The sequence below is a fragment of the Gymnogyps californianus genome, chromosome 1 (assembly GCF_018139145.2).
Source record: "Gymnogyps californianus isolate 813 chromosome 1, ASM1813914v2, whole genome shotgun sequence".
NCBI lineage: Eukaryota > Metazoa > Chordata > Aves > Accipitriformes > Cathartidae > Gymnogyps > Gymnogyps californianus.
In genome coordinates this window covers 196,687,006-196,713,199 of record NC_059471.1, presented here as the reverse complement: position 1 = coordinate 196,713,199, position 26,194 = coordinate 196,687,006, and the positions used below count along the sequence as shown (strand labels likewise).

The window sequence follows — 26,194 nt, the reverse complement described above, 5'->3', positions numbered from 1 at the left end:
CCGGGGCCGCCGCCGCAACGTGTTGCACGCTGCAGCCTCGCATGTGTTGTGCCCGTACCGGCTGCCTGCGGCCGCCCTGCTGCTGCTGCTCCCAGCTCAGCAGGCTCCAGCTGTTCGCTCTAAAACCTTAAAGGACCTCTGCGTTCCCGCAGTTCATTCCGCTGCTGCTCTCGCCGCCTCCTCCTCTTCCTCCTCCCCACGGCGGCTGCAAGCCCCTTCTTGAATTGCTCTGCACGTTACTGCTGCTTGGCGCAGGCGGGCATTTCCATGCAGGCGCCAGCCACCCGCTGCAATAACAAGCATCAACACATCATTCGCCTCCCGCTCCGAATCCGGAGCGATTTTATTACTTGTGGAGGTGCAGGGACCTTTTTCCGGCAGGAAGGTCTAGTGTAAGTTTATTTGCGGCTTCCGCCGATTATTTACAAGTCATCGGTTTTGCTCACCATCCCCTGGGAACCGAGGGAACCGAAGTTGCCAGGTAAATGCCCTCTTCCTTGTCTGCAGCACTTCAAGAGAGGCAGCTCCAATCTGTCTTGTTGCATGGCTGCTTCACCGCTATTGTACGGCATGAATTGCAAAGCGGAGGCAGCGTTTAATTGCATAGCTGTCACCGGGCAGTTCTTGTCGTTGCCCGCCTCTCGTGACATTTCTCCGCACGGCTCTGGGGAGAGGGAGGCTGCCTTGTACTGCACGGCTGCCGCTGCACTGCTGCTGGGGTTGCGGTTGCCCGGCTGCATCGTTATTCCGGCCCGTTTGCACCGCTCTCCCCAGGGCTGCGGGGGGTGGGCGGGGGGACGCCCCCCCCGGGCTGTCGGCGGCAGAGCTGCGCGGAGGGCCCGGCGGGAGGCCGGGGGTAGCGGCAGGCCCCGCAGGGGCAGCGTCCCGCCGGCCCAAACATGGTGCCGCTGCGGCAGAGGAGCCCGGCCGCGGCCCCGCCGTTACCACTGTCGGTGTTGTCCCCGCAGGCCGGGCGGGCGCCGCCCGCAGCCAGCCCGCCGCAGCGCGCCGCCCGTCCCCGGGGAGGCCCGGCGGCGTGAGGCCGCCCGCCGCCGCCGCTTATGCAACACATCATCGATAACCACCCCGACATGGCCACCGCGCTGCTGGCGGGCGAGAAGCTGAAGGAGCTCATCCTGCCGGGGCAGCAGGATGACAAGGCGGGCGCACTGGCGGCTCTGCTCCTCCAGCTGAAGCTGGAGCTGCCCTTCGACCGCGTGGTCACCATCGGCACCGTCCTCATCCCCATCCTCCTCGTCACCCTCGTCTTCACCAAGAACTTTGCCGGTAAGGGCGGCGGGACACCGGCAGCGGGCGGGGCGGGCAGGGCCGCGCCCTAATGGCTGCTGAGCGGGACCGTTGGTGCCGAGAGGGCGGCTGCCACCCCTCGCCTTGGTGCCTTGGCAGGCGCGGGCAGCAGCATCGCGGCGGCAGCCGCTCCCTAACAGTCGCCTGTGCTGAGGAGGCGGCCGCCGCCCCTCGCCTTCGCACCTTGGCGGGCGCGGGCAGCGGTGTCGCGGTGGCGGCCACTTCCTAACGGCCACCAGCGCTGAGGGGGCGGCTGCTGGCCCTCGCCTTGGCGGGCGGGTGAGCACCCTTTCCCGCCAGTGGGGAGGGGACCCCTGCCGCCCCCGCTCGGTGAGCGGCCCCGGGTCGCTGACCTGCAGGCAGCAATGGCGCAGGGAGGTGTCCACTGCCTCGCAGCAGCTCAGAGCTAGTGTGGGTGACACAGGGTGCGGTTTTATGCTCCTTGAGGTGGATCCTGGACAGGTCCTGAGCTGGACCCTGGCTGACTTCAAGCATTTGTCCTGACGTTGATTCAAGTGTCTACAACATGAGTGTTTAACTGGCCTGCTAGGGAGAGGCAGATGCTTTTGTGGAGACTGATACAATATATGGAGACACATGCACACTGTGCTTTGCCGTATTGTGATAGCGGAAATCAGTGGTGTCTGTTTCTGTTAAGGGCCTACATCTTGCGTACAGCCGGTAACAGTTTAAAGAGCCCAGTTTGATTGTCCATCACCACCCGTGTGGAGTCCTTCCAGTCTAGGAAGGTCAACTTTTGATGAGCCTTGAAAATTACTGACCTACTAAACCGCTATGACACCTTTTGGGCTGTTAGTGCACATGTAAACATTGTTTTACTTTGTGAAGTATAGGCTTGGTGAGTGTGCATGACTGCTTTTAAGGTCCCCTGAAGATCCACGTGAAATTATTAGCGCTTTAATATACAGAACTGACCTGGCAGTCTCTAGCTTGTAAGGTTAGTGAGAATTGGCTGTATTCAGTCAGTCTAAACAGACCAGAATCAGGCTCTTGCTTTGCACACTGCTTTGGGATTGACTTCCAACACTTAATATCCTTAATACTTGTTTTCATTATGAGATAAAGTTAAATTACCTAGAAGAATAACTGCTTGCAAATGGAGTCTTGAGATTTTTCTTAATTATAGTTAGAACTTTTTCAATCTACCCCAGTTTTTAAACATACAGTTATATAGCTCAAGATCTTTAGCCACAGTTAATGATAAGAGCCTCATTTTTTGGATGGTCATCTGGAGGTATCTCAGAGAGACCATATTTTCAGGGCATGCTGAGCTTGCTTAACATCTGAAAACTCTCTCTTCATAGCAACTGAAAGGCAGGATTCAAGGTCACCTTTGGGGATCCTCTGTAGAATGCAAAAGTTTTGGGATCCCTTCCTCTGTTTGGTTTGTAGAGAAGTAAACTAATAAAAAGGCAATCCTACAGAAGCTCACCGGAGCGCATACTTATGTATGTGCTTTCATGCTGCTTGAGATGTACAGGTTTGAACCTCAGTAGGCCTCAAGACAACCTTGGGTGCAGGAAAGGTCATGCACCTTCACGTGTGTTCCTTTACATAGTGCGAGTTTCCTAGCAGAAGCCCTTTGATGACTTACTGCTTGTGCAGACAGCAGTAACTTGCTCCACAAGAACAAGTCCTCTGAGACTGCAGATTGCGGAGGAAGCCTCAAGTCTAAGAGACTCAGATTTATACAGTGGATGTCCCTCTGCAAGGCTAAACTCTGGTCCACACAAGTACATGGAAGAGAGGGGGCCTACTGAATTTGCTCGCATCTGCCTATATTTCTGCAATTGAGTTTATTTTATGCTGTGGAAGGCTATTCTCTAGGCTGACAGTTGTGGTCCAAATTTGTTTTTCAGAAGTACTAAAAGCTTGTAGTCTTGTAGTCACTTGTGTCTACTTATGGACCGTGCATGCTGATTTGACCCGTTAAGATACAGAGCAGTAACCTATTGTGTCCTGCCAGGGCAAAGCTTACAAGGCAACACAGAAAACACCCTTATGTCTTTGGAAAAACGTGAGATAACACTCTTCTCTCATACGATGTCATGCGTTTGTTCAGATGGTCTGCAGTTAGAAAAATAATATGAGAAAAAGGAAAAAAATTAAAGATACAAGAGAATGTAATAGAAACACTGTAGGGGTCTGATGAAACTAAATAGATTCTTTTTTGGGGTGGAGTCAAAGAGTTCAGGGTTAGTGGATTCAATTCTGAATCCACTCTGAACAAAGAGTTCAAGAGCAAAACTTCTATGAATTTTAATGTGACCTGAATCAGGTGTTACTCTGCTAACAAAACAGTATTTACTCAGACTTCTTTACTAAGTCAAGCTTGTCCAGAGACACTGACCCTGGTAATAAGAATAGTCCAGCTGGATACATGCTTACTACTGATTCTGCAGTTTGTGTTATGTTTCACCCATGCACTGCCACTGATCTTGGAAAAAATCTAACTTCATTTGCTTGCTTTGGATACTGCTCCCTGTGTGCAATTTAAATAATAGGTATGAAAGTGCAAACTTTGACGAAATTGAGTAAGGTTCCTGCTGCCCCTTGGTTGTGAATATCATAGTAGCTTCCCAAACTTTGCTTTGGGCCCTTGTGTGCTTATCTGATACTTACCATTATTCCTCATTCTGTTAATGATAGCCAGTGCAAGCCATGGAAAGCTACCGTCATGCCACTAAACTGAGAACAACCCTGTTTTCTGGGGTCTATACCATCTTATTTAATCAGTGTTGATAAAGCTCTTGGAACAGTGGTGTGTGCACTCAAGACATAAAAGTGTAGTTATCAAAAAGCAGTGGTTTCTCACAAAACTTTTTGCTGAGGATTGGAAGAATCTGCATGACGAGTGCGCAGAGAAGATAAGAGCCTCCTAGCTCTCTGATCTACCTTTGAGTTTATGTGTGTGGGATCAAACGTAGCTTAAAGTGTGGTCAAAAGCAACTGTACAGTCTGTGCAACAAGTGTAGTGAAAGCTGCGTGGCCGAGCAGCGTGGGCGTCCTGCCCTGGGGGTGTGCAGAAGGCACCCCATCATCGCAGGAAGCCTGGGCGTCCCAGGGCGGCACTAAGCTTTCTGGGGACAGAGGCTGCGGTGAAGCATGTATGAGAGCTGAGTTCAGCCCCACAACACAGGACAAAGAAAGAGTGTGTTGCTTATTTAAAAGATGATAATTAACAACCTTAAAAATCATTATGTCTGTAGTATAATATATTGTATACTGTAGTTTGTCTGTGGGTGAAGATAAAGTTTAGTTAATTGTGTTGTTTTAGTGCCATGGGCAAAGTCGTTGTTTAGATTAATGCATTTGCTATTCATGTAAGTGATTTGTTTGTCCTCATATTGGAGTGTTCTGATCTTTAAATCACTTTTGAGAAATTAAATCACAAATTACTGTTTTAGTAGCGTAAAAGGCAAGACCTAATTGATTAGCAGATCCTATGCTAATTTTCTGAATAAATCACAATCCAGCTGAACTTAATGTGTTACAAAAGGCGTTAAATCAGGTATTGGGCTTTTCTTCTATTACATGTATCATAGAATCATAGAATGGTTTGGGTTGGAAGGGACCTTAAAGACCATGTAGTTCCAACCCCCCTGCCATGGGCAGGGATACCTTCCACTAGATCAGGTAGCTCAAAGCCCCATCCAACCTGGCCTTGAACACTTCCAGGGAGGGGGCATCCACAACTTCTCTGGGCAAGCAGTTCCAGTGTCTCACCACCCTCATCGTAAAGAATTTCTTCCTTATGTCCAATCTAAAGCTACCCACTCTCAGTTTAAAACCATTGCCCTTTGTCCAGTCCCTACAGGCCTTGATAAAAAGTCTCTCTCCATCTTTCTTATAAGCCCCCTTTAAGTATAGAAAGGCTGCTTCTCTTCTCGAGGCTGAACAACCCCAACTCTCTCAGCCTTTCTTCATAAGAGAGGTGTTCCAGTCCGCTGATCATTTTCGTGGCCCTCCTCTGGACTCATTCTAGCAGATCTTTCTTGTACTGGGGACCCCAGAGCTGGATGCAGTACTCCAGGTGGGGTCTCACAAGACTGGAGTAGAGGGGAAGAATCACCTCCCCCGACCTGCTGGCCACACTCCTTGGTATGCAGCCCTGGATGCTTAGTGTCCTTACAGTCTGACTCAGTGTGAAAAAATGGGCTGTCATCCTTCGTTCGCTTTTGCCCTATAAATGAATCTGTAACATAACCAAAATTTATTGGGACATAAAATTTTGTTTCCAGACTTCACTACTAGATGGCAGTGCATTTTGAGTGAAATTGAGCTCTCAGCAGAGGGAAGGTGTAGGGCATACACACTGCTAGGATGTGCTCCTGAGAGTTAAATTCAGGCTGCAAAGGAGTCAGTAAGAGTTTGATTTCAATGGGGACAGGACTTCACTCTGACAGCTGAAGTAAGATACAATTCTTGCATTGGCCCCTCTGCGAAGAAATGCATACAGCCTTTCTTTGCACTTCCTAAACTTTCTTTCATAAGAGAAAAGAAGGTCACTCAGCTAACCTCGTACATTATAATTTCTGAGTCTCCCGGTTCTCCTTTAATGTTTTTCAAGCAAACCAGTATGATTCCAGAAAGGAGACCCCTAGAAAGTTAAATAAAATCAACCCATGTGCTGTATTTATACTGGGCATAAGATCATCATAAAGTCATTTAGGAGCAATAGTCAGCTACCCCACACAAAGCACACACGAGTACCCACAAGAGAAGAATGAATATTGTTTCCCTTTCTAAAACTTGCCTGTGGACAGACTTCATATAAAACCAGGACATCCTGTATTTAGGGGCCAGCATATGTTGACCTTGAAGATAATAAGGGAAGTTTTGGAGGTATGTTTCTCTTACCCAGTGGATGGATCTGTATTTAAGTGGAATTGGTTTTCTGGAGTCACAGGGCTCTCAACCCTGGTGAAGGTGCCTACAGAAGGCAGCATAGGCTAAAGGAAACCTCTCCCGTAGCAATGTTCTTGTTGAGAATAACAATGCGCACAGTTGGTATTCCCAAGGGAACTTACTTCAGTTTGCTCTGTTTTCATTTGGAAATTACTGCTTTAAAGATAGAAATTATTTTTTTTATTTAAATATGAATATCAGTGCATTCGAATTTCTGTCAGAACAGTGACATGACCCCCATTATACCCTATATATTCTTGGGCATCTGCTGGAGCACTCATGCAAATGTATATGCAGTGCTTTGCAAAGGTCCGTGCTTGTATTTGACTCATTAGAGGTTTGAGTTCTCATACCTGAAGATCAAGAAGCCTGACTTTCATTCCCTAGCAGCTTGAACAGTTATTTAATTATTCCTGCACAAACCAGAAGTAAAATACAACCAATATGAATGGAGAGTTCAGATTTGGTAGTACTGCACTGTCCCAGTGCAGGAATAGGTGACTATACCAAGTACTGGCTGGTGGAGAAGCAAATTGTAAGCCTGTAAGTATAGGTTGTCACTTTTGTCCTTCCATTTTATCTGTGTTGGAGCCTGCTGGATTATTCCCTTTCCCACAATAAAGGGTTTGGTGTTCTTTTTATTTATCTATTTATTTTTAAAGAAAGCATTTAAAGTGTTTTCATGTTGAAGCAGACTAGCCTTAGATTAATATTTAGTGAAAAAAATGGTAAAACACCAAGCTTTAATTGAATGTTAGTAGGTAAGGCTCTAAGATACGTAGTTCTAGTCCGGCTACAGCCTGTGTCAATGTTCAGCAGTTGTTTTTAGGGATGATGTTTCAGTATCTCCTATCAAGGCATGGTCAGTCTGGGGAGGTATGGATCTAGATAAAAAGGGACTGATCCTTTAACACACCGCCTTTCCATTTTCACTTCCTTTCTAAAATGCACAGAAAGCAGAGTATTATTAGACTGCAGCATTCATTATCAGTTTGAAGTGGGTCTGTTTGGTGTTCCGTGTGATTTTCATCCTTTCCTCTACCCTCCCTGTTTTTACCATGGAACTAGTACACACAGACCACAGCCATGAGTAGGATGCTGTTGGGTACTTAATACTGGTCTTCACCAGCAAGTGCTGTATTCTGTCCCCCGTGAACGGCAACGATGCTACTGGCAGCGAGTGGCAGCCTTTTGTAGTGAAACATCTCATGGCATTTGCTGAACTTCCAAGACACTGTTCTACAGTCCAGTAGACTAAGAGATACTTGGCTTTCATGATGTGCTGCTTAGTTTGTATTGTTTAATGTTTTTACTAAGTCGTTTAAATATTCCAGTTCAGTGTTGTGCTGTGTTCAGAAGCAATGCTATCAGTTGTATCTTTGGAAGGTTCTCTGTGTAGGGGCCCAGAGAGTGGTGGGCCCCAAAGGAGAATATGTTGCTGTTTCTGTTACGTGTTATCTTCACGATATTGAAATATTTTGGTTTCCAAACTTTCAAAAGCTTTAGGACTGATGTGGTCAATTACAGTGATTGCTAAGTCATGTCCCTCTTGTATAGTGCCTCATGCTTTCTATTCACAGTGAATTATTCTTTCTGTATTGCAGTCATGTTTGCTTTTCCCTCAGAAGCTGTTAAATACCAATACTTTATTAAAATAAAGCAAAACAGTCATCCAGCTGATTTTTATATTTTAGTCAAAAGCCAAGCTTTGGCATTGATTTTCTTGCTAGGTTTATAAAACAGTGCCTACAAAATACCAAGAAGTTGCTCATAAATACTGTATTTCTATGTCTCTTAGCAGTTACGTAGCTCAGCCCTCTACCACCCTTCTGCTAGAAAATTCTCATGAGGAAGTAATGGAAGGAGACAGTAAGTTAAATGACTGAAGGGTCAGTTCAAGTTTTTATGTTTTCTTTTCTGATTTGTAATCATTTTGCATAAGCAATGCTTACTTCACTGTGTAGTACAGTATATGCGTGAGTTCAATGTCTTTTTATGCATTTCACCCTACAGTATGCTTAAAATAGTATATGTTGAAGATTTCTCTATTATAAGATGGAGTTATATTTTTTATTTCTGGTCAACTTTTCTAATTTGTTTTTCTGTTTCAAGTTATGGGCAGCGTATTTACACATGCTCACTTACGTGATTTATCTATTAGATGGCTTTTGAGCTTCTTTTCCATTTTTTCTCTTTAACCGCACTTAAAGCCACATACAGTAAGAAAGTGAAGATGACATTTTTCCAAGTGATTATTGTTCGTGCTAAGAGTACAGGGCCAGATTGTTTTATGTACATGACGACACCAGTGCAGAAATTGGTTCTGAGGTGGTATTAGATATGATAAGAGAATTTAAGGAGTGTCTCCGTACCACTTGTGTTTAGGTGCTTTCTAATCATGTATTTTTAAACAGAACTGAAATAGTACAAGCAACCACAGGCTGGCTGCAGTTCAGCCGCTGGCTGTTTGCACTGCTGGTGGAATTTTTCCCAAAGTCTAAGAGCAATTCACACACACACACAAACACAAGGTATGCTTTCCGTGAGTTTTGGTCATTTAAAGATTTGCAGTTACACAGTTGAATGTTAAACAGAAAGGTAATCTTGAGGAAATGCATGAGCCTCCCGTGTAATCATTCCACTGCTGTTCCTAGCAGCTACAGATATTTTTCTGTCATGAATTCCATTTCTTGAACTTCATTAACACATATACATCATCTTTTTTTTCATATGAAATTTAATGACCCTGTTTGCACTATTAAACCCTTCATCTTCCCAAGTGTCAGGTATGTGAAGAGGTCCAAAATATGGATGAGATTTAGCTTAGTACATGCTTTCAGATAACTTCAACAATTTGAACAGATGGTCAAAAATATTTTTATTGAAGAGCTACTTAATTCATTCATGTTAGTCAGGAGGAAACCTTGTGAATAAATAAGACTAAGGTCAAGACTGTTTTTCAAAGCTATTCTGAAGCATTTTGAAGCTTTTTTCTCCCTAAACTGGGTAGAAATTATGCATCCATGATCTAGCAAAAATCTAAGCTTGTACTGTTTCTTAGAACTGTAAAACTCTTCAGGAAGAATCCGCATCATCACTGAGTTCCTTGGGTTCTGCAGCATTAAAAATGACTGCAGCGGGCACGTTCAGTAGGTATACACATTTAATTACAAAAGCTGAATAATTTCACAGTAGACTGGCACGATTCTTGTAGAGGTTCCCTCTGTTTCCTATGATACAGGATTTATTCTGAGAAAAACACTGAAATCAGTGCAGGTATCTCCATCATCAGGGATTTTGTCCCAGGCCTGTATTATACTCTTGCATTTGAACTGGGAAATACAACAGTTCATTATAATAGCAAGGTTTGGGGATTTGTTTGCTTTTCTTTAGGGCACCACACCTGTCCTGCAGATTCTAAGTTACCAGAGCAGCGATGCAGCCAGGTGCTGAGATGCATGGTGCGTTTTTTGCAGCTTAAGAGCTCAGTGACTATTTCTGGAACATCTTAGTTATATGCTGAAGTAATTATTTCAGCATTTTGAGATTGAGGTGCCTTATCTTCTGTGGGATCCATGACCCGTTCAGGAGAGCAGGAGACCTCCACACTGGAACTGGCAGAGCCCCTGGGAGCCTTGGGAGGCTGATTCTCCTGGCTCTGTCGTGACAGATCAGAACAGTTCTGATACTTCACAAAACCTAATTTCTCTACACATGGAGGAACGAGTTTTCCAAAAAGCAGTAGACCAGCCATCTCTGCCTCCAAAATACTATGTTATTAAAATAACATAATTACCTAATGAGCTAACTATTGTGGTTTTTTTCTTTTTCAATGCAAAGTTTTCCAGGTGCTGTGTTTATGCCAAGAGGTACTTAATACAAGCCATCTTGTTCATTTCTAATCATTAAATAACAATAATGCAGTAGAACAAACGTGATGTTTCCTGTTGCTTCCTGTGTTTATATTTTGCACTTGACCCTTAAATTAAGAAGCCACCCTTGTCTATGTATTATCAGTTTCACTGGATTTTCATAATTCATTTCACTTTGGCGTTTACATGTTCTTGCAGTTTGCTTTAGCTATTACTCTGGTCCGCATTATCATAGTATCCAGGTGCTTGTGTAGTTGCTTTGGGGTTCCATCTCTAGAGGGGAATTTTTGAGTTGCCCCAAAGTATTTTTTTGGTCTTTGTAAAACATTAAAACAATTATTTTCACACATTACTTCTTCTCCTATGCAGATGATCTGTACATCACCAAAATTCCACTCACCTCCTCATGTAAGGGCTAAATTTGGAAGTAACTATTATTCAGATCTCTTTTGTAGGACTATCTGCATGGCTGAATTTCATTTATTATATTTTGATGAATACATTCCTTTAAATTCAGATCTAACCTTCCCTCAAATCTTAACATAATACAAAGCAACATTATAATACAGAAACATACCTCTAGTTACAAATACAAGCATTGTAATTTCCTTGCAGGTGTTTTCTGTTTTCTCACAGAGCTCTCTTGAGCACAGGAAGAAATGCTCCTAGTGATGCTTAACAGTACAGTCACTATAAATAAGGTCTCTTTCCAATAATGTTACCACCATACTGCACGGCCATCACATGGTGGGTGGTAGCTCATTATTGAGGAAACATTCCTTTATAGGAGCAGCCTAAGGGATTTCATTTAGGTGTTTCTGCACCTTCTCCATAACAGTTGCCATTTCTGGAATAACCTTCTCCAACAGATTTCAACATATCAACCAAGTAGGAGTAGGTATCTTTGTCTCCTGAATAACCTGGGCAGGCGTTACAAGTCTTTAAGCCTCAAATTGCTGGTAAGTGAACTTCAGCATACCAGCTAATTTTGGAAGAGCCAATGTTTATTACATACAGGGAATATAGTTCTGTAAATTTATATATACACTAGGAAAGTGCATTACTAATTTATTGATTCTGCAGATCCAAAATATATGCAGTTCAAGCAGCAGTCCTGCAAGGAAAAAAGACCCAAATTGTAAATACGGGGACACCTGCTGCTGCCCTTACATTGCAGTTACCCCTGTGGGGAACCCATTACCTATGAGTCTTTGAAACTGCTTATCTACATCTCACCCATTACAACTAATCCTTGTAGAGTATGGGCCAGTGAAACTTACTAGCAGCAGTGGTTTCCTGTCTCATTTCTTTAGGGACTTTCTTTTCAAGATCTTTTTCTTAAACAGGACAAGTGGTTTCAGAGAGTGGGCAAAAAAGGCTATACCTTACCTTGTTGATCATGGAGAAATTTGTACCTTAGGAAGACTTCATGGGCATGGAACCTATATTCAGATTTGGAAAGAATATTCCCTAAGAAAGGTAAAGGTATTGTCTTTTTGTTTTGATAAAAGTAGTAATTCTTAATAATTAGCTTGCTAAGTTAAGGCTTAGTTTGATGAATGTTTTCTTTTCTTATTCATATGAGTAAACTCAGTGAGTTAAATAGGACTGATACACAAGTGTATTTTGTGTTGGTACACAAAAGTAATTTCAGGAATCCGTCCTCACGCTGTACTGATTTCTAACCTTTAAATACCCTTTAAATAAAGTAGTTGAAATAAACCAGTTAAATTAAGGCAGTTTTTCCTTTGGCTGTGAATTACTTTGGGTATTAGCCAGCATTTGTTAAAATCACATTCAAAGCTGAGAGTTACATATTCCTTGTGGACTGTGTGACAGATGGAAAACCTGTATACTGTTTAGATAATGTTATACTTCCTTAGACTACATTTTCAACCTCAGTAACATGAATGGTTTTTGTTCTTTTTTTCCAGAGAGAAGAGGATCCAGGACATTTCTTCTTTTCCATTTAAAAATTGCTGAAAAACTACTAAATAAATTATTTCTGTTTCTCAAAATAAACAGTTTGCTACCTGCTTTCTTGTGCAATCCTTTTAGTACCCAAGATGAATGAGGCGTGTATGTCTGATTGCTTACACGTATGTGACACAGTGTGAGGAGAGCAGTATGATAAGGACTACCCTTGTCAAGTACTGGCATTTATTGCTGAATTCAGGGAGTTTCTCATTTATCTTGACTGTTAGAAACTTGTGTTCTGGCATCTGATGGGCAGGGAGACTCAGAGATTCTACCTAAACACTGAATTTCTCCTTAGAGTCAAGTGGACAGGACCATACAAGGAGTGCTTCAGAGAACTTGACTGGAATGCCAGCTTTTCTTCATAGGCAGGTTGGGCCACCAGCGTGAGGATGATTTAGCAGCCCTCTTCAAGAGGGCAGAAAGCCAATTGCTAGGCAGCACTAGGCCCAGGGTGAGTCTGTAGTATATTTAAGTCAGTAAGTGTATATATATATATACTTACCTGATAATTAACTCGGGTCTCCAGCATGAGGGTTTAGGCACTTGTCCAGGAGCTGGGAGATCCAGCCTGTTCGGCAGCACCTAAGCATCGCTTCTGCTGCCTGTACCCAATGTAGGGTCATGGTGGTCAGGCTGTATGTTTAGTTCTAGATCCTCAAAGAATTTTTTGCACAAGAGGCATACTTATCTTTGTCTTGGTGTAGCAAGCACAAGAATTTTCATCTTTTTTTGGTTTTTAACTGTATTTTCTGAAAACTGCATTCCTTTTTTTCTTTTTTTTCTGTCTGCTGTTAGAAAATTGTGCTATTCCTTCTGCATTACTGAATTATTGCACTAGAATGCTGAAATCATGCAATTCAGTTGGAAGATTAATGAGGTGTGATTTCTTTTTCCAGAGTAGATTCTAAAAGCTGGAGGTCACAGGAGATGTACACAATTTATTATTATGGTTTATATTTTGCTTTGGGTGAATATACTTTATTTCACTGGGAATACAATAGTTGTGAAAAGTCATCTGCCCTTTTATATAGGGACATATACTGTTTATTATAGTATTTTCCTTTCTTAATTTTTAATGTCTACCAAAAGCATTGTAAATGTGTTGTCCATACTAATTTAAATAACTTTTGCTCATAATAATATTTTAGAAGCTTGAAATTGACCCCCCTACAGCATGAGTTCTTCAAAGAGAGATGCACATGCCAAATTTTATGCACTGTGAGTAATCCCATTGGCTTCAAAAGAACTGCCCAATGCATGAAGTCACTTAAGTCTTTTTAGGAGCAGGTCTGATTTTTTACAGTGTTGAATACTAAGAGATTGGCATTGTTATCTTTATTTTCAAGGGGCAAGTGGATGTTTGTGTTAGGTGCAATTCACTCACTTTCCCAGGAAGACTTGTAAAAACTTAACTTGGCAAAGGTAATGGAGAATGATACCTATCTACAGCTTCCCCATGTTTTCTTGACGGTGTCGCTTCTGCCTACCATATACCAGCTCACATTTTTTTGCAAGGTTTTTTTTTTTATAGATAGGCAAATACACACACATGCTTGCGCGCTCATGCGCGTGCACACACACGCACAGCCTCCTTGGTGAACTATGTTGTTGATATCTCTTCCTTCGATTGAGGCCTGAGCTGTAGCCACTTGTATTTCAATGATAGCCTTCTAGCCATATTTTACCTAATATGTTCCTAGTGCAGCTGGCCATTGCATTCATCTTTGGAAATGGTCATTTCTCAAAAGTGAAAAAAATTACTCCTGCATGAATCAGCCATTCTTGCTGGACGTGACCTAAAGAAAAAAAAGTTCACCTTGAGGACAATCAAGCATTGGAGCAGGTTGCACAGGCAGCTTGTGTAGTCTCCATCTTTGGAGGTTTTCAGACTGACAAAGCCTTAATCAAGCTGGTCTGAACTCAGTCTTGACCCTGCTTTGAGCGGGACATGGGACTTTGTAACTTCTGAGGTTCCTTCCAGCGTTTCCACGATTCTGCATTGGGGTATAACTTCAGGGAATGGTCTAGAACAGCAGTTATCAGATTTTTCCATTGGTAAGTTTCAGCAGGGATTCCAACCCCAAACCTCAGCACCCCAGCCCCTTGCTTGAGGAATTTCAGAACTTAGAGTATTGTATCTCCTGGTTGAAATTAAGCAGGAGATTTATTTATGTAACATATTTTCATGCCTAGCCCTTGCAGCCTGACAAACAGTGTTTAATTCAGGGCCTCTTCAAGGGGGCAGTTGAATGTATACTAAAGTGTATGGAGGTCGGGGAACCACTGAAAGGATGTGGCTGACCTTGGATTTGGAACAGGAGGAGTGGGAGCCTGTGCCTGCAGGAAGCCCACAGGCATTTCTTGGAGCCTTTACTAACAGGCAGCAGACTCGGCAGCTCCAAGCTGCCATAATTTGCCTTCACTCCTTTCCATACTGTCTGTTTAGGTTCTTTGTGAAGAATTTTTTCAGCACAGCCCCTTCCTTCATCCCTCTCCCTACCTTGGCTATCTTCTCGCAACCATGCACTCTCTTTCATTCCCCTAAAGTATGCCTTTTGTACCACATACTTCCTGCAAGTCATTTTTCTCCATTTTAGTAGTACTTAAACCGATGGGATGAGATGGTACAGAATTGAGCATGGGAAAAAACTTAGCTGCCAAGGAATTTTAATTTTTCAAGTGGCATAACACAATTATATTACACAACTAAGTAATTTTGTGTTGATTATTTCATCTTGTTTGCATGTCCAAAAATTCAGTGAGATGTCTCTCATACCTTATCCATGAGAATAGTTTTGTGGACTTCTAGAAACTACTTGCATGCATAGTGAGCAGGATAAAATGTATTTATGTACAACTGTTGAAAACATCTGATGTAGTGCTCCTGTGATCATCTAGTAGTATCGAAAAAAGGGAAGCTAAGCTTCTTAGTTTGCATCTTTATACTCAAGTCATTATAAGATAAAGTATAATATACTTTATAGTATATTAACATCAAGGACTTTTTTTCCAAGGTAGTAATTATTTCTGCACAGCATTAGCACAGGGTTACTTAGTCTCAAAAATTATTCAAACAGAACATTTCCTGGGAATGACAGTGACTGTAGGAAAGTATTACTGAAGACAGGATTTATTCTTAGGTATTCCTAGTGATGTTTTCTGAAACTGTGTTGAACTTCGTATTCTGGCATGCAGTTAACACGTTTGTGTAGGTGCACCTAAGGGCAGACCTTCAGACTTTGAACTTACTGAGATTTTACTCTGAGCATCAGAACTAAAAATCTTGCAGTAAGCCATCACATTTAATGCAGGAAAGTGGAGTTCAGTATTCCAGACACCAATAACGATGGTGGCTTAGTTATCTTACTTTTTTTTTGCCTTTGCTACAGATGCACACGTGTGCAAATCACAGATACACGTCCACCCTGAACCACCTTTTCATTATTGCTTGGAACTGGCAAGAGATTATTTTGGACATGATGACCTTGCTCTCCATTTTTTTGGTAGGAATTTCTGTCTCTTGGGCTCACAAGAATGTAGCTATCAAGGAGAGTGGAGGGACAGATTGTATTTATGGGCTTAACCCTAGACCACATTGAGAAGACGACCAATCCACTCAGCCATGATAATGTCATAGAATCATAGAATGGTTTGGGTTGGAAGGGACCTTAAAGACCATGTAGTTCCAACCTCCCTGCCATGGGCAGGGCCACCTTCTGCTAGATCAGGTTGCTCAAAGCCCCATCCAACCTGGCCTTGAACACTTCCAGGGAGGGGGCATCCACAACTTCTCTGGGCAAGCAGTTCCAGTGTCTCACCACCCTCATCGTAAAGAATTTCTTCCTTATGTCCAATCTAAAGCTACCCTCTTTCAGTTTAAAGCCATTACCTCTTGTCCTATCACTGCATGCCCTTGTAAAAAGTCCCTCTCCAGCTTTCTTGTAGGCCCCATTTAGGTACTGGAAGGCTGCTCTAAGGTCTCTGTCGAGCCTTCTCCTCTCGAGGCTGAACAATCCCAACTCTCTCAGCCTGTCTTCATGTCCCCTAAGCTTTTAAAAAAATTTTCTTTACAGCATCTTACTCTATTGTCTTTTCCTACATAATTGAATGGTTACGCCATATGCAATTAAACTGCAGACTCTTGGGAAAAAGCTGCGTTTCATAGTGGCTGGCGTGCTTGTACAAAAAAGAAACTTCCTAAACTGCTCGAGGATTTTCAGGGTGAAATAAGAATATCAGTAGAAACTTTCTATATTTATGAATATAAAGTTAAAAGCAAATACATTTTTTTACATTGCATGATCCAATGTCAGAGCTATGATTTTGACACTGTTACAGCCTTTTTTTTAGTGCTACTTACCTATCAGGAGAACATTGTAAAATAAAAAAATACATCTGCTGTGCCTTCTTGAAACTGCATTAAGTAGGGCTCTCACAGCTAGAGTGAGCTGTATGTGTGAGAACAACTTGTTACTTCCCTATCCTCATCAGATCTGCATGTTGAGATCCAGCTGTATATTACTGCCATCTTTCATAACAAACAAGATTAGTTATTGACGTGGTGCTTTTCCTTTTTCATTTATTCCTGATTGACACAGATTGCAGTAGAGGATAAACAGGTCCATACCATACTACGATGGGATCAAACACCTTCATGGTGTTAAATGCCAGGTTAAATGCTGCCATCGCCTAAGAAGTAACATTCACAAAAGCTGACTCAAACCTAGTGACAATCTTGCTTCAGATTGCAGCCTCTTGTCAATGAAGAGAGACAGGCTCCTCCAGGCAACAGCTAAATTAGTCTTTTGCTTTGAATCATTGTCTGGAAAGGTATTCCGCTCTTCTCCATTGTCGTCTGGACCATTTTCTAGCCGAATTGCTTTGTGAGTCAAGTCCTGTGCTGAGAAGGTTAAGCTAAATTCCCCTGTGGAATGACTTCACCAAAATTAGTGGCATTCACTGACAGTGAGCATGGCTCAAACATACTAGAAAATACCGTTTGAATAAAATTGCATTGTAACCCCACTGCCCCCACTTCAGTCAGTTATCAGAAGTCCCACTGACTTCACTGAGGATTGGGTTTCATCTGAAGGGTCTTGGGATTTACATGGCATATAATGAAAATCATGTCAATTTAACAAATATGCAAAGCAAATACTAGACTAGCATCAACAAATAACAAAACATTGAATAAGAATGGGACACCATGCTCAGCTATCCCAGTAAGTCAGAGATCTCTCACAACTTACCAGGCAATGGGAGCTGCTAAAAAAAGTGTTTAACAGAGGAAAAGCAAACAGGTTCCTGTAAAATGACATTTGCTTTCTTTACTGGGCAGGGCAGCCCCATTTTTGAAGTAGCCTCTAATGAAGCTGTTTAGTCCAAACTGGAGTTGTAAAGCTCTTCAGACTTTTTTCACTGAAGCAGTGGCAATGGTGTGCTGGTTTTGGCTGGGATAGAGTTAATTTTCTTCACAGTAGCTAGTATGAGGCTATGTTTTGGATTTGTGCTGAAAACAGTGTTGATAATACAGGGATGTTTTAGTAATTGCTGAGCAGTGCTTACACAGAGTCAAGGCCTTTTCTGCTTCTCACACCACCCCACCAGTGAGTGGGCTGGGGGTGCACAAGGAGCTGGGAGGGGACACAGCTGGGGCAGCTGACCCCAACTGACCAAAGGGATATTCCATACCATATGATGTCATGCTCAGCATATAAAGCTGGGGGAAGAAGAAGGAAGGGGGGACGTTCAGAGTGATGGCGTTTTGTCTTCCCAAGTAACAGTTACGCGTGCTGGAGCCCTGCTTTCCTGGAGATGGCTGAACACCTGTCTGCTGATGGGAAGTAGTGAATGAATTCCTTGTTTTGCTTTGCTTGCATGCATGGCTTTTGCTTTACCTATTAAACTGTCTTTATTTCAACCCACAAGTTTTCTCACTTTTACCCTTCCGAGTCTCTCCCCTATCCCGACGCAGGGGGAGTGAGCGATAGGCTGTGTGGTGCTTAGTTGCTGGCTGGGGTTAAACCACGACAAATGGGTAGAGTGCAGAGTTAGTCTCTAAGTGATCTGTCCAACATAAATGTAAATGTTAAGACATTTTGATTTGTTTCCTTTATTTATAAAATAATTATATATTTGATTTTTGTTGTGTATATACAATTTTGCCAGAAGTCACCTTAGCTTTCAGGTCTCAGTGAAGAGAACTGAAGAGAACTGTTCACAGTTTATTTGGTAGTAGCAACTGATACACGAATCCAAAAATAATCCTTACGGATGATTTGTATGAATACTTGTTGCTGTCTTCCCAAGTATTCGTGGTGTTGGGACCTAGGAGAAATGAACCCATGTATGTCACAGGAAACTAGGTTTCATATTGGCAGGTTCTACTGAGCTTAGGGACACCCAATTCAAAACATTTCTGCTTATGAGAAACGCAGCACACTTCTTTGCCTTTTTTTTTCCCAATGGAAACGTTTTCACATAGGAATCTACTTTTATCTCCTGGGAAATCATACAGTAACTCTTTGATAGTAGGAGTTGAAATTTTTTGTATGCATCCCTTCATGGATAGGGTTGGGAGGGCATGTAATTACCGAAACCAAGAGAGTCACTGAGCATTTTTCTTTTAACACATGGCTGTAAATACACAAAAATAGTCTAAATGGGAAGGTGTGTAACATTAGAGTGCTTTAAGCTCTCCTCTGAGGTTGAAGTTAGATCATTTTAAAATAGTCTTCAAAAATTATTTTAAAGAATTTGCAGGGCTTACTCACTTTACATGCTGTCTTGGGTAGCATCGTGTATTCTATTAACTCTGTTTAAATTGGTTGTATTTTTAGAAAAGAACCCTCACTGAATCACTTTAAAAAAGAAAAAAATTTTGTGCAGTCCTCAACATGTAGATCTCTGTAGGTCACAGAAGAGGTTTACACCTGAACATTTTACCAAAGAACTAGTAAATGCTTTTGATTTGCTCGCATATGAGAAGTAGTTGGTCAAGTAAGGAGTCCTCTGTTAAGCCAAAAGGATTAGGGTTTTTTGTCTGCCTATTAATTTTTAATATTTTATTTATTGTTATCAAACAACATAATATTTTATTATTTCTCTTCATTATTTGTATTATTAAGAGAACAGTACCACCACTCTCTTCCAGTGAGCTGTTCTCGATCTGAATTATAGACTGCATTCAGAACTGAAGCAAGCTTGGTGTTCCTGAGCGATTCTCAATTCAAGAGAACATGGCTTCTTCCTATGGGTCTCATTTTAGGAAGTTTTTTAAAGGTATACCAGAACACTGTAAAATATATTCCCTTTGTTCTACCTGCCAAAACATGAAAAAATGGTCTTCCTCTTTGAAGAGGGTGTTTTGATAATGGTCATTGTTCTTTGGGCAATTAATACTGTTCTAGCTGTCACAAGTTTTTCTATCTTACTTTCATGTATTGCTAGAAAAATGTAATTGTATAAGAACATAATTTATCTACTGGGTCAAGACAAAAGTCCTTTTAGCCCAAGATCCTGTCTCTGATGATGGGAAAAAGCAAATGCTTAGGAAGGAGTCTTAAAATAGACAAGTATGTGGTGTTACTTCCTTTGATAAAGCTTTCCACCCTCCAGCAGCCTGTGGCTTAAACATGTTCTGAGAGATAAATTGCATCACTATCTGTGTATTTCATAATCCTTGCTATACTTTTTCTTCCATTACTTTGTCTGATTGCTTTCTTAATCCACAGTATTTGTTTCTTCCATAATACTGTATGACAGCGAGTTCCACCATTTAATTGCACATTGTGTAAAAAACAATGTTACAGTTTCAAATGTAGAATTAAATTTTCATAGTGATAAATACAGTTAACACACCAGATTCTGTCCTGGTCAGTCACACTTTAATTCAAGAGTGTTAGCTGGGAGGGATACAGTTGACTAAATGCTTCTGTGTCTTTAAGTTTCAATTTTTTCTACCATATCCAATGAGTAGACTTTGTTAATAAGGATTAAAAACATTGTCTTCATCTACATCTAACTTTTTTCTATTTAGAAGAATATTTAGCTGGGATGAACCTTAATTTTCACCTAAATGAGCCTTTCGGCATTTGCACATAACATCCTCAGCTACTGTATAGCGGATGTCAGGTCTTTTAACTTTAGGTTAAAGTTAGGTCACAGTTGCTTAGGATATTATTCTCAGAGAGGTAATTAAACCAAAATACGTATTTCTTGCTGACATTTCTAGCTCAGGTTCATTCTAAAACTTCCAGGTAAATAGTTTTGCCTGGGGGCTTGTGAAGATGTGTGTAGACTGAGCTGTCTAATAGACATGGAGGGCTTAACGGTCATATAAAGATACAGTAAAATAAAATTGTTATAATTGGAAATGTTTATTTTCCAGAGCTCCTTTTGTAGGTTAAATGCACAGCAGTGACTTTTCTCTCTGTTATACAGAGGAGCCAATATACTGTTACACACCACACAACTTCACCCGCGATCAAGCCTTGTATGCCAGAGGATATTGTTGGACAGAATTAAAAGATGCCTTGCCAGGAGTTGATGCCAGCCACTGGCCCTCCTTGTTTGAGCATAAGTTCCTACCTTATGCACTGCTGGCTTTTGCTGGGATAATGTACATTCCAGCTTTGGGCTGGGAATTTCTGGCCTCCACCCGACTGACTTCAGAGCTTAATTTTTTACTTCAGGAGATCGATAACTGCTACCACCGTGCAGCTGAAGGGCGGGCACCAAAAATAGAGAAACAGATTCAGTCCAAAGGCCCGGGGATCACCGAGAGAGAGAAGAGAGAAATCATTGAGAATGCAGAGAAGGAAAAAAGCCCTGAACAGAACTTGTTTGAGAAATACCTGGAAAGAAGAGGACGAAGTAACTTTTTAGCTAAGCTTTATCTTGCAAGACATTTGTTCATCATCTTTTTAAGCATCATACCAATAACATACTTATCCACCTACTATGCTACACAGAAGCAAAATGAATTTACATGTGCACTAGGAGAGCCTCCAGACAAAACAAGCAGCTCCAAATTGCACATCAGAGTGAACTGTAAACTGCCATCTGTCCAGCTCCAGCGGATTATTGCTGGTGTAGATATCGTTCTCCTCTGCTTCATGAACTTGATAATCCTCATCAACTTAATTCACCTCTTCATATTTCGCAAGTCTAACTTCATATTTGATAAACTGAACAAAGTTGGAATAAAGACCAAGAAACAGTGGCAGAAGTCCCAGTTTTGTGATATCAATATTTTGGCCATGTTTTGTAATGAAAATCGGGACCACATAAAATCATTGAACCGTCTGGATTTTATTACAAATGAAAGTGATCTGATGTATGACAATGTGGTACGCCAGCTGCTTGCAGCGTTGGCCCAGTCCAATCATGATGCCACTCCAACCATGCGTGATTCAGGGATCCAAACAATAGACCCAAGCGTTGATCCAGCAGACATTGATGCTAATGAGCAGCTCATCATTAAGAGACCGAGGAAGAAGATGAAATGGATCCCAACTACCAATCCTCTTCCTCAGCCATTCAAGGAACAGTTAGCCATTATGAAGGTTGAAAACCATAAACCTGAAAAACCGAAGCCTGTGCGGAGAAAAACAGCAACAGACAGCCTTATAGCTCCTTTGTTAGAGTCTGCTGCAAAAACCTCACAGCAATCGTCAGCTCATAAAACTGAGCCAAACGCCATCCCAAGTGCAAGCAGTGAAAAAAAACACACACGGCACTTTTCCTTGGATGTTCATCCGTATATACTTAGTAGCAAAAAACCCAAGCCAGAGATTCAAGCCATCCCCTCGATGCCTACGTCAAAAAGCCAAGAGGGTGGATTTTTAAACCAGGAAGAGAATGTCGTAGTACATGTTACCTCCTCTCTCAAAGGTACAGTATGCCATAATGCCCGTATCACCTCCACAGACCATAATTTGCATAGCAATCTTCAGGAATGCAAAGCTTATCAGAACTGTGTGACCTACCTTGCTAGATTTTGGGATAGCTAATAATCTTAGGGCTTGCAGGCCTCAGAAACAGAGGTTCTCTCTCTTTAACAGCTATATCGAGGATAAGGATTATTACAGGTAGAGCTGTACGAAACAGCCTGCAGGCTGTTGGTACAGGTAATTTTTCATGTGTAAGCAGATTTTCACAGTTACGAATGTGGTCATGCCTTGCCAAGGAAACAAGGAGAGTTTGGTCTCCATGATACCCTTCCTGCTCCACCAGCACCTGGCACGTTTCAAACCTGCCTTATTTTCAAGTCATATGGAAACTGCCATGGTAGCTGACCAGTACTCTGACCAGTAATAGCCACTTAGGAGTGTGTGAGAAACTGTGCTAATGGCAGTTACAGCTCCCTGTAGAAAAAATTCTCTTTAACTGCCAATTCTTAGGGGTTGGCATGTGTTTGTCACCTAGGAAATCACAACTCAGATCATTGATACTGTTCTTCACGCAAGAGATGTTTTAAATTGCCCTTTGTCTCATGTGGACCAGAGGATGGATGGTCTGAAGTGTGCATGGTGGTCAGGGATTCAGGAATTCTGCCATTCCCTTCCCATGTGGCCTCGCAGGAGATGCTCTCTCTGTGCCTCAGTTTCCTGTGTGTGTCTTGGAAATCCTGTCCCTTTCTTACCTGAAAGGAGTGTTTCAAATATATCAGTAATTGTTAGGTGCTAGAGCGATGGGGAAAGCCATGTGAGCATTAAGAAAAGTGATAGATCAGTAGATAAACTGATAGACAGATAGATATCTTCTTGTTTATTTTTGTAAGCTACTGACATAAGAAAGAAGCACTATGCAGTTGAAGTTACAGAAAGATTTGTACGTACTTAAAGCAATGGCTCTCATCTCATTACAAGCTAAGACCTCCCTCTGGGCTTCGACAGACTGACAGCTACCGTCACCCCACTGCCCAGCAAAGAAGTGATTTGAGGTATAAAAGTTTCTGTCACTTCCAAATCCCTATGCTCCTTAGAGCCCTCCAACTCCCCAATGTGCATGTGAGCTATTCTACAGCATTCCTTATCCAGTCACCTGCTCTGATTTCAACTCCTCAAAACTACTGGGGTTTTCTGGTCTCAGTTACCTTCATCTAAACTAGTGCTTGAATATTTTAAGGGCAAAAAATAATTACTGTAGTTTTGGGGCTCTGTTACTCCCCATTCCCATCAAAAATTTTCAGCTTTGCTTTTGAGTTAGACCTACATTGCAATCCATCAGGTAAGGTAGACTTATAATTTCTGGAAAGAGACATCAGTTAATGTCAAATTGCTGAGTTCTTTCTAAAGACAAGTGGCTTACAATGTGTAACCACTAGTTTTTCCCATTGAAAATATCAGTGCTTTTTGTATTCCATCCTGTGGATTTCAACAGTCATAACATTTGTCAAAACATTAAATCATAACATTTATAAAACACCTGCCAGACTGTAGAGGAGAATAAAAGATACTTTTCAGTTGTTTTTGGTTCATTTTACAAAAGTACCATTCACATAAGGAAGCATGAGCATGCGTAAAAAAGAGCGAGATTTACAAAACCCATTTGTTGTTTGTCCTATTTCCCTGAGCTTACAACCCCATTGTTTTGAAACAGTCCTGTTGGATTTCTCAAAGGATCCCAAGAAAATTCATTTTTGGGTCCACTCCTGCTCCCACTGAAATCAGTGGCAAAACTGCCAATGACTTTTATTGGTTCAGGACACTCCTCTGATGCACTGGAAGGGTGAAAGACTACCTGTCTTTTAACTGGCTGTTTTGTTTTCTTTTAGACACCCCTCATCCTGCAAAAGAGATCCTATACTCATCTGAGACATGCAGAACTGTGCCTGCTGCTGGGGCTTTTGTCACATGTAACCACAACCATATAGCCACAACCGCTGCTGCAACGAGTATGACTTTGAACCAAGTCAAGCCAGAGCCGACGCCTGCACTGAACTGCAACCCAGCCCACCCTTTGCTGCACATCAACACGCTCTATGAGGATCACGAGGAGGAAGTTTCAAACATAATAGACAATGGTATTCACTCACCGACTGACACTGCGGAAATTCTCTCCATCCCTACTCCAAAGCAGATAAGGTTGGCAACATTTGATGAACCAATGGCAATCGTCAGCTCAGTGGAGTACTGAAGACCCCGGGCTGCACGGCTGCGCCCTCGCGGCCAGGCCCCAGGACCACTGCTGTGTGGACCATGGTCCCCCCAACGATGCGATTCACTGCATGAGCATGGAGAGTTTTCACACAGACTATAGCTTTTGGTAATAACAGCAAATGGTTTTTCAGGATCACATCATGAGCACTGTCAGTCATTTGCAGAATAGAATAAAGAAAATCTGGTGGAAATAGACCTTTAACACCAAGACAACCATTAGCTCTAGCTCTAAACTATAGCTTCCTGATTTAAGTGGGGATTAGCACAATTTATGAACATTAAGTGTCTGATGGCATGCCACAGTAATTTTAGTGAGTGTTTAAATCCTTTGCATTCAGAATCACTGATTAAAGTTAAAACAACATGGAGGTGAGGTATACTTTTTTAATGGCAGCAGTTAAATAAGAGTTTTTTTCTAAGCAGAGAGGGTTTTTTTTCAATTCAGGATTATGAAAAAGTTATATGCAAGCAAAATTTTTGTTTGTTTGTTTCTTTAGCTCACTAATGTTGGGCTTGATGGAGACTTAGCTGAAAGGGCCTTACTACCACCAGCATTTAAGTGCAAAAAGATTGATACACTCAGTCTCTCGCATTTATAAATGAAAATACCTGAGGTATGCCCCGCCCTTTAACAAGCTTATATGTTTGATGGAAGATGATGAAATGAAGAGTTTATTTTTTTAAATATATTTTACCATGGGAAAAATTACTTTAATAACTTTTCAAACCAGGTGTTGCTTTTAACAAAATGTGTCGAAGAGAGTCATTGTAGCTCCTTAGTTCTTCATAGTGTATTTATGAACCAGGTTAGAAACTTTCATGGGTGCTTCACTGATACGAAAAATCTTACGAAGGTCGTTACAAAATATCTTACAAAATATGAAACCAGCAAAACTGTTTTCAAATAACACACAGTTAAAGAAGTCTGTGAATTTAGGTCTGCAGACTTGGCTAGTCCTTGATTCAGCAAACACTTAAGGCCATGGATGGCATTAAAACGACATATGTCTAAAGCTAAGCACACACTGAAATGGCTTTGCTGGATCTGGGTTCTAGTGCAGGCAGAGAATAATCCTGCAGTATGTGCTATCACTCTGATTCCATATTTGCCTTCCTTGGCTCAAAGCACATCTTCATGCCCATCCTCCTATAACTACGGTATGTGTGATTTAATAGAAAACTCTAGTATAACTAAAACATCTATTAAAAATGTATCATGCAATAACCATTCTCAGCAAAGTTATAGTGAAACAAAAAGTGACTGCGTTAAAATAATATTCCTAGCTGCATTCAGAATTATGGACTATGTGTGTTTGCTTCAAAATTGTGTATAATGGTAGAAAAAATATGCAGCACAAATATGGGACTGAAATCTTGAATTTATTTTTAATTTATTACCTCAGACATGGATATATTATACCAATATTTAATGAAAATAGCACTGAAAATAAATACCTATTATTCTGAATAGCTTAATGTGTACTACTTCCTAGCTTAGTTACGTACAAGTGGGATTTTATTATAAGCAGTAGGCGGGACATGTAAAGCCACCATTCCCCGCTACATTACTTCAGTTATGCCCAACCTTTTTGGCCTGAACAGCCAAATACCAAAAAGGCGGCAAGCCACAGGACACGTACCACAGACAGGGGAGGGGGCGTTGGGGACAGCTGAAGGACGTGGCTGTAACATCCTGAGATCTCGGCACGGGGCAGCATGGAGCTGATGGAGGACATGGAGCTCGGTCCAGGGCAGCTGGGAGACGATGGCTGCAATGGCTCATGCTGGCTTGTCTCCTTCCAGCCCTGGGGACATCGATGTTCCCTCACAGCCCGCAGTAGAGCTGTCTGCGTGAGGCAGCCGTGGGATGAGCAGGGATGTGAGCAGTTTATACGCTGCCTGTGGCTCCAGGGCCGTAGGTTGGTCACCCCTCTTCTAACC

The 26,194-nt window shown here is 42.0% G+C and overlaps 1 protein-coding gene across 1 annotated transcript; it reads left to right on the top strand.

Moving 5' to 3' along the window:
* The first annotated feature begins 64 nt into the window (after positions 1 to 64).
* PANX2 (pannexin 2) lies at positions 65 to 25,425 on the top strand. Its single transcript, XM_050904029.1, has 4 exons — positions 65 to 481; positions 969 to 1,287; positions 20,532 to 21,983; positions 23,869 to 25,425. The coding sequence occupies exons 2-4, from the start codon at positions 1,062 to 1,064 to the stop codon at positions 24,228 to 24,230; spliced, it is 2,040 nt and encodes a 679-aa protein (XP_050759986.1). The 5' UTR covers positions 65 to 481; positions 969 to 1,061; the 3' UTR covers positions 24,231 to 25,425.
* The last annotated feature ends 769 nt before the right edge of the window (positions 25,426 to 26,194 follow it).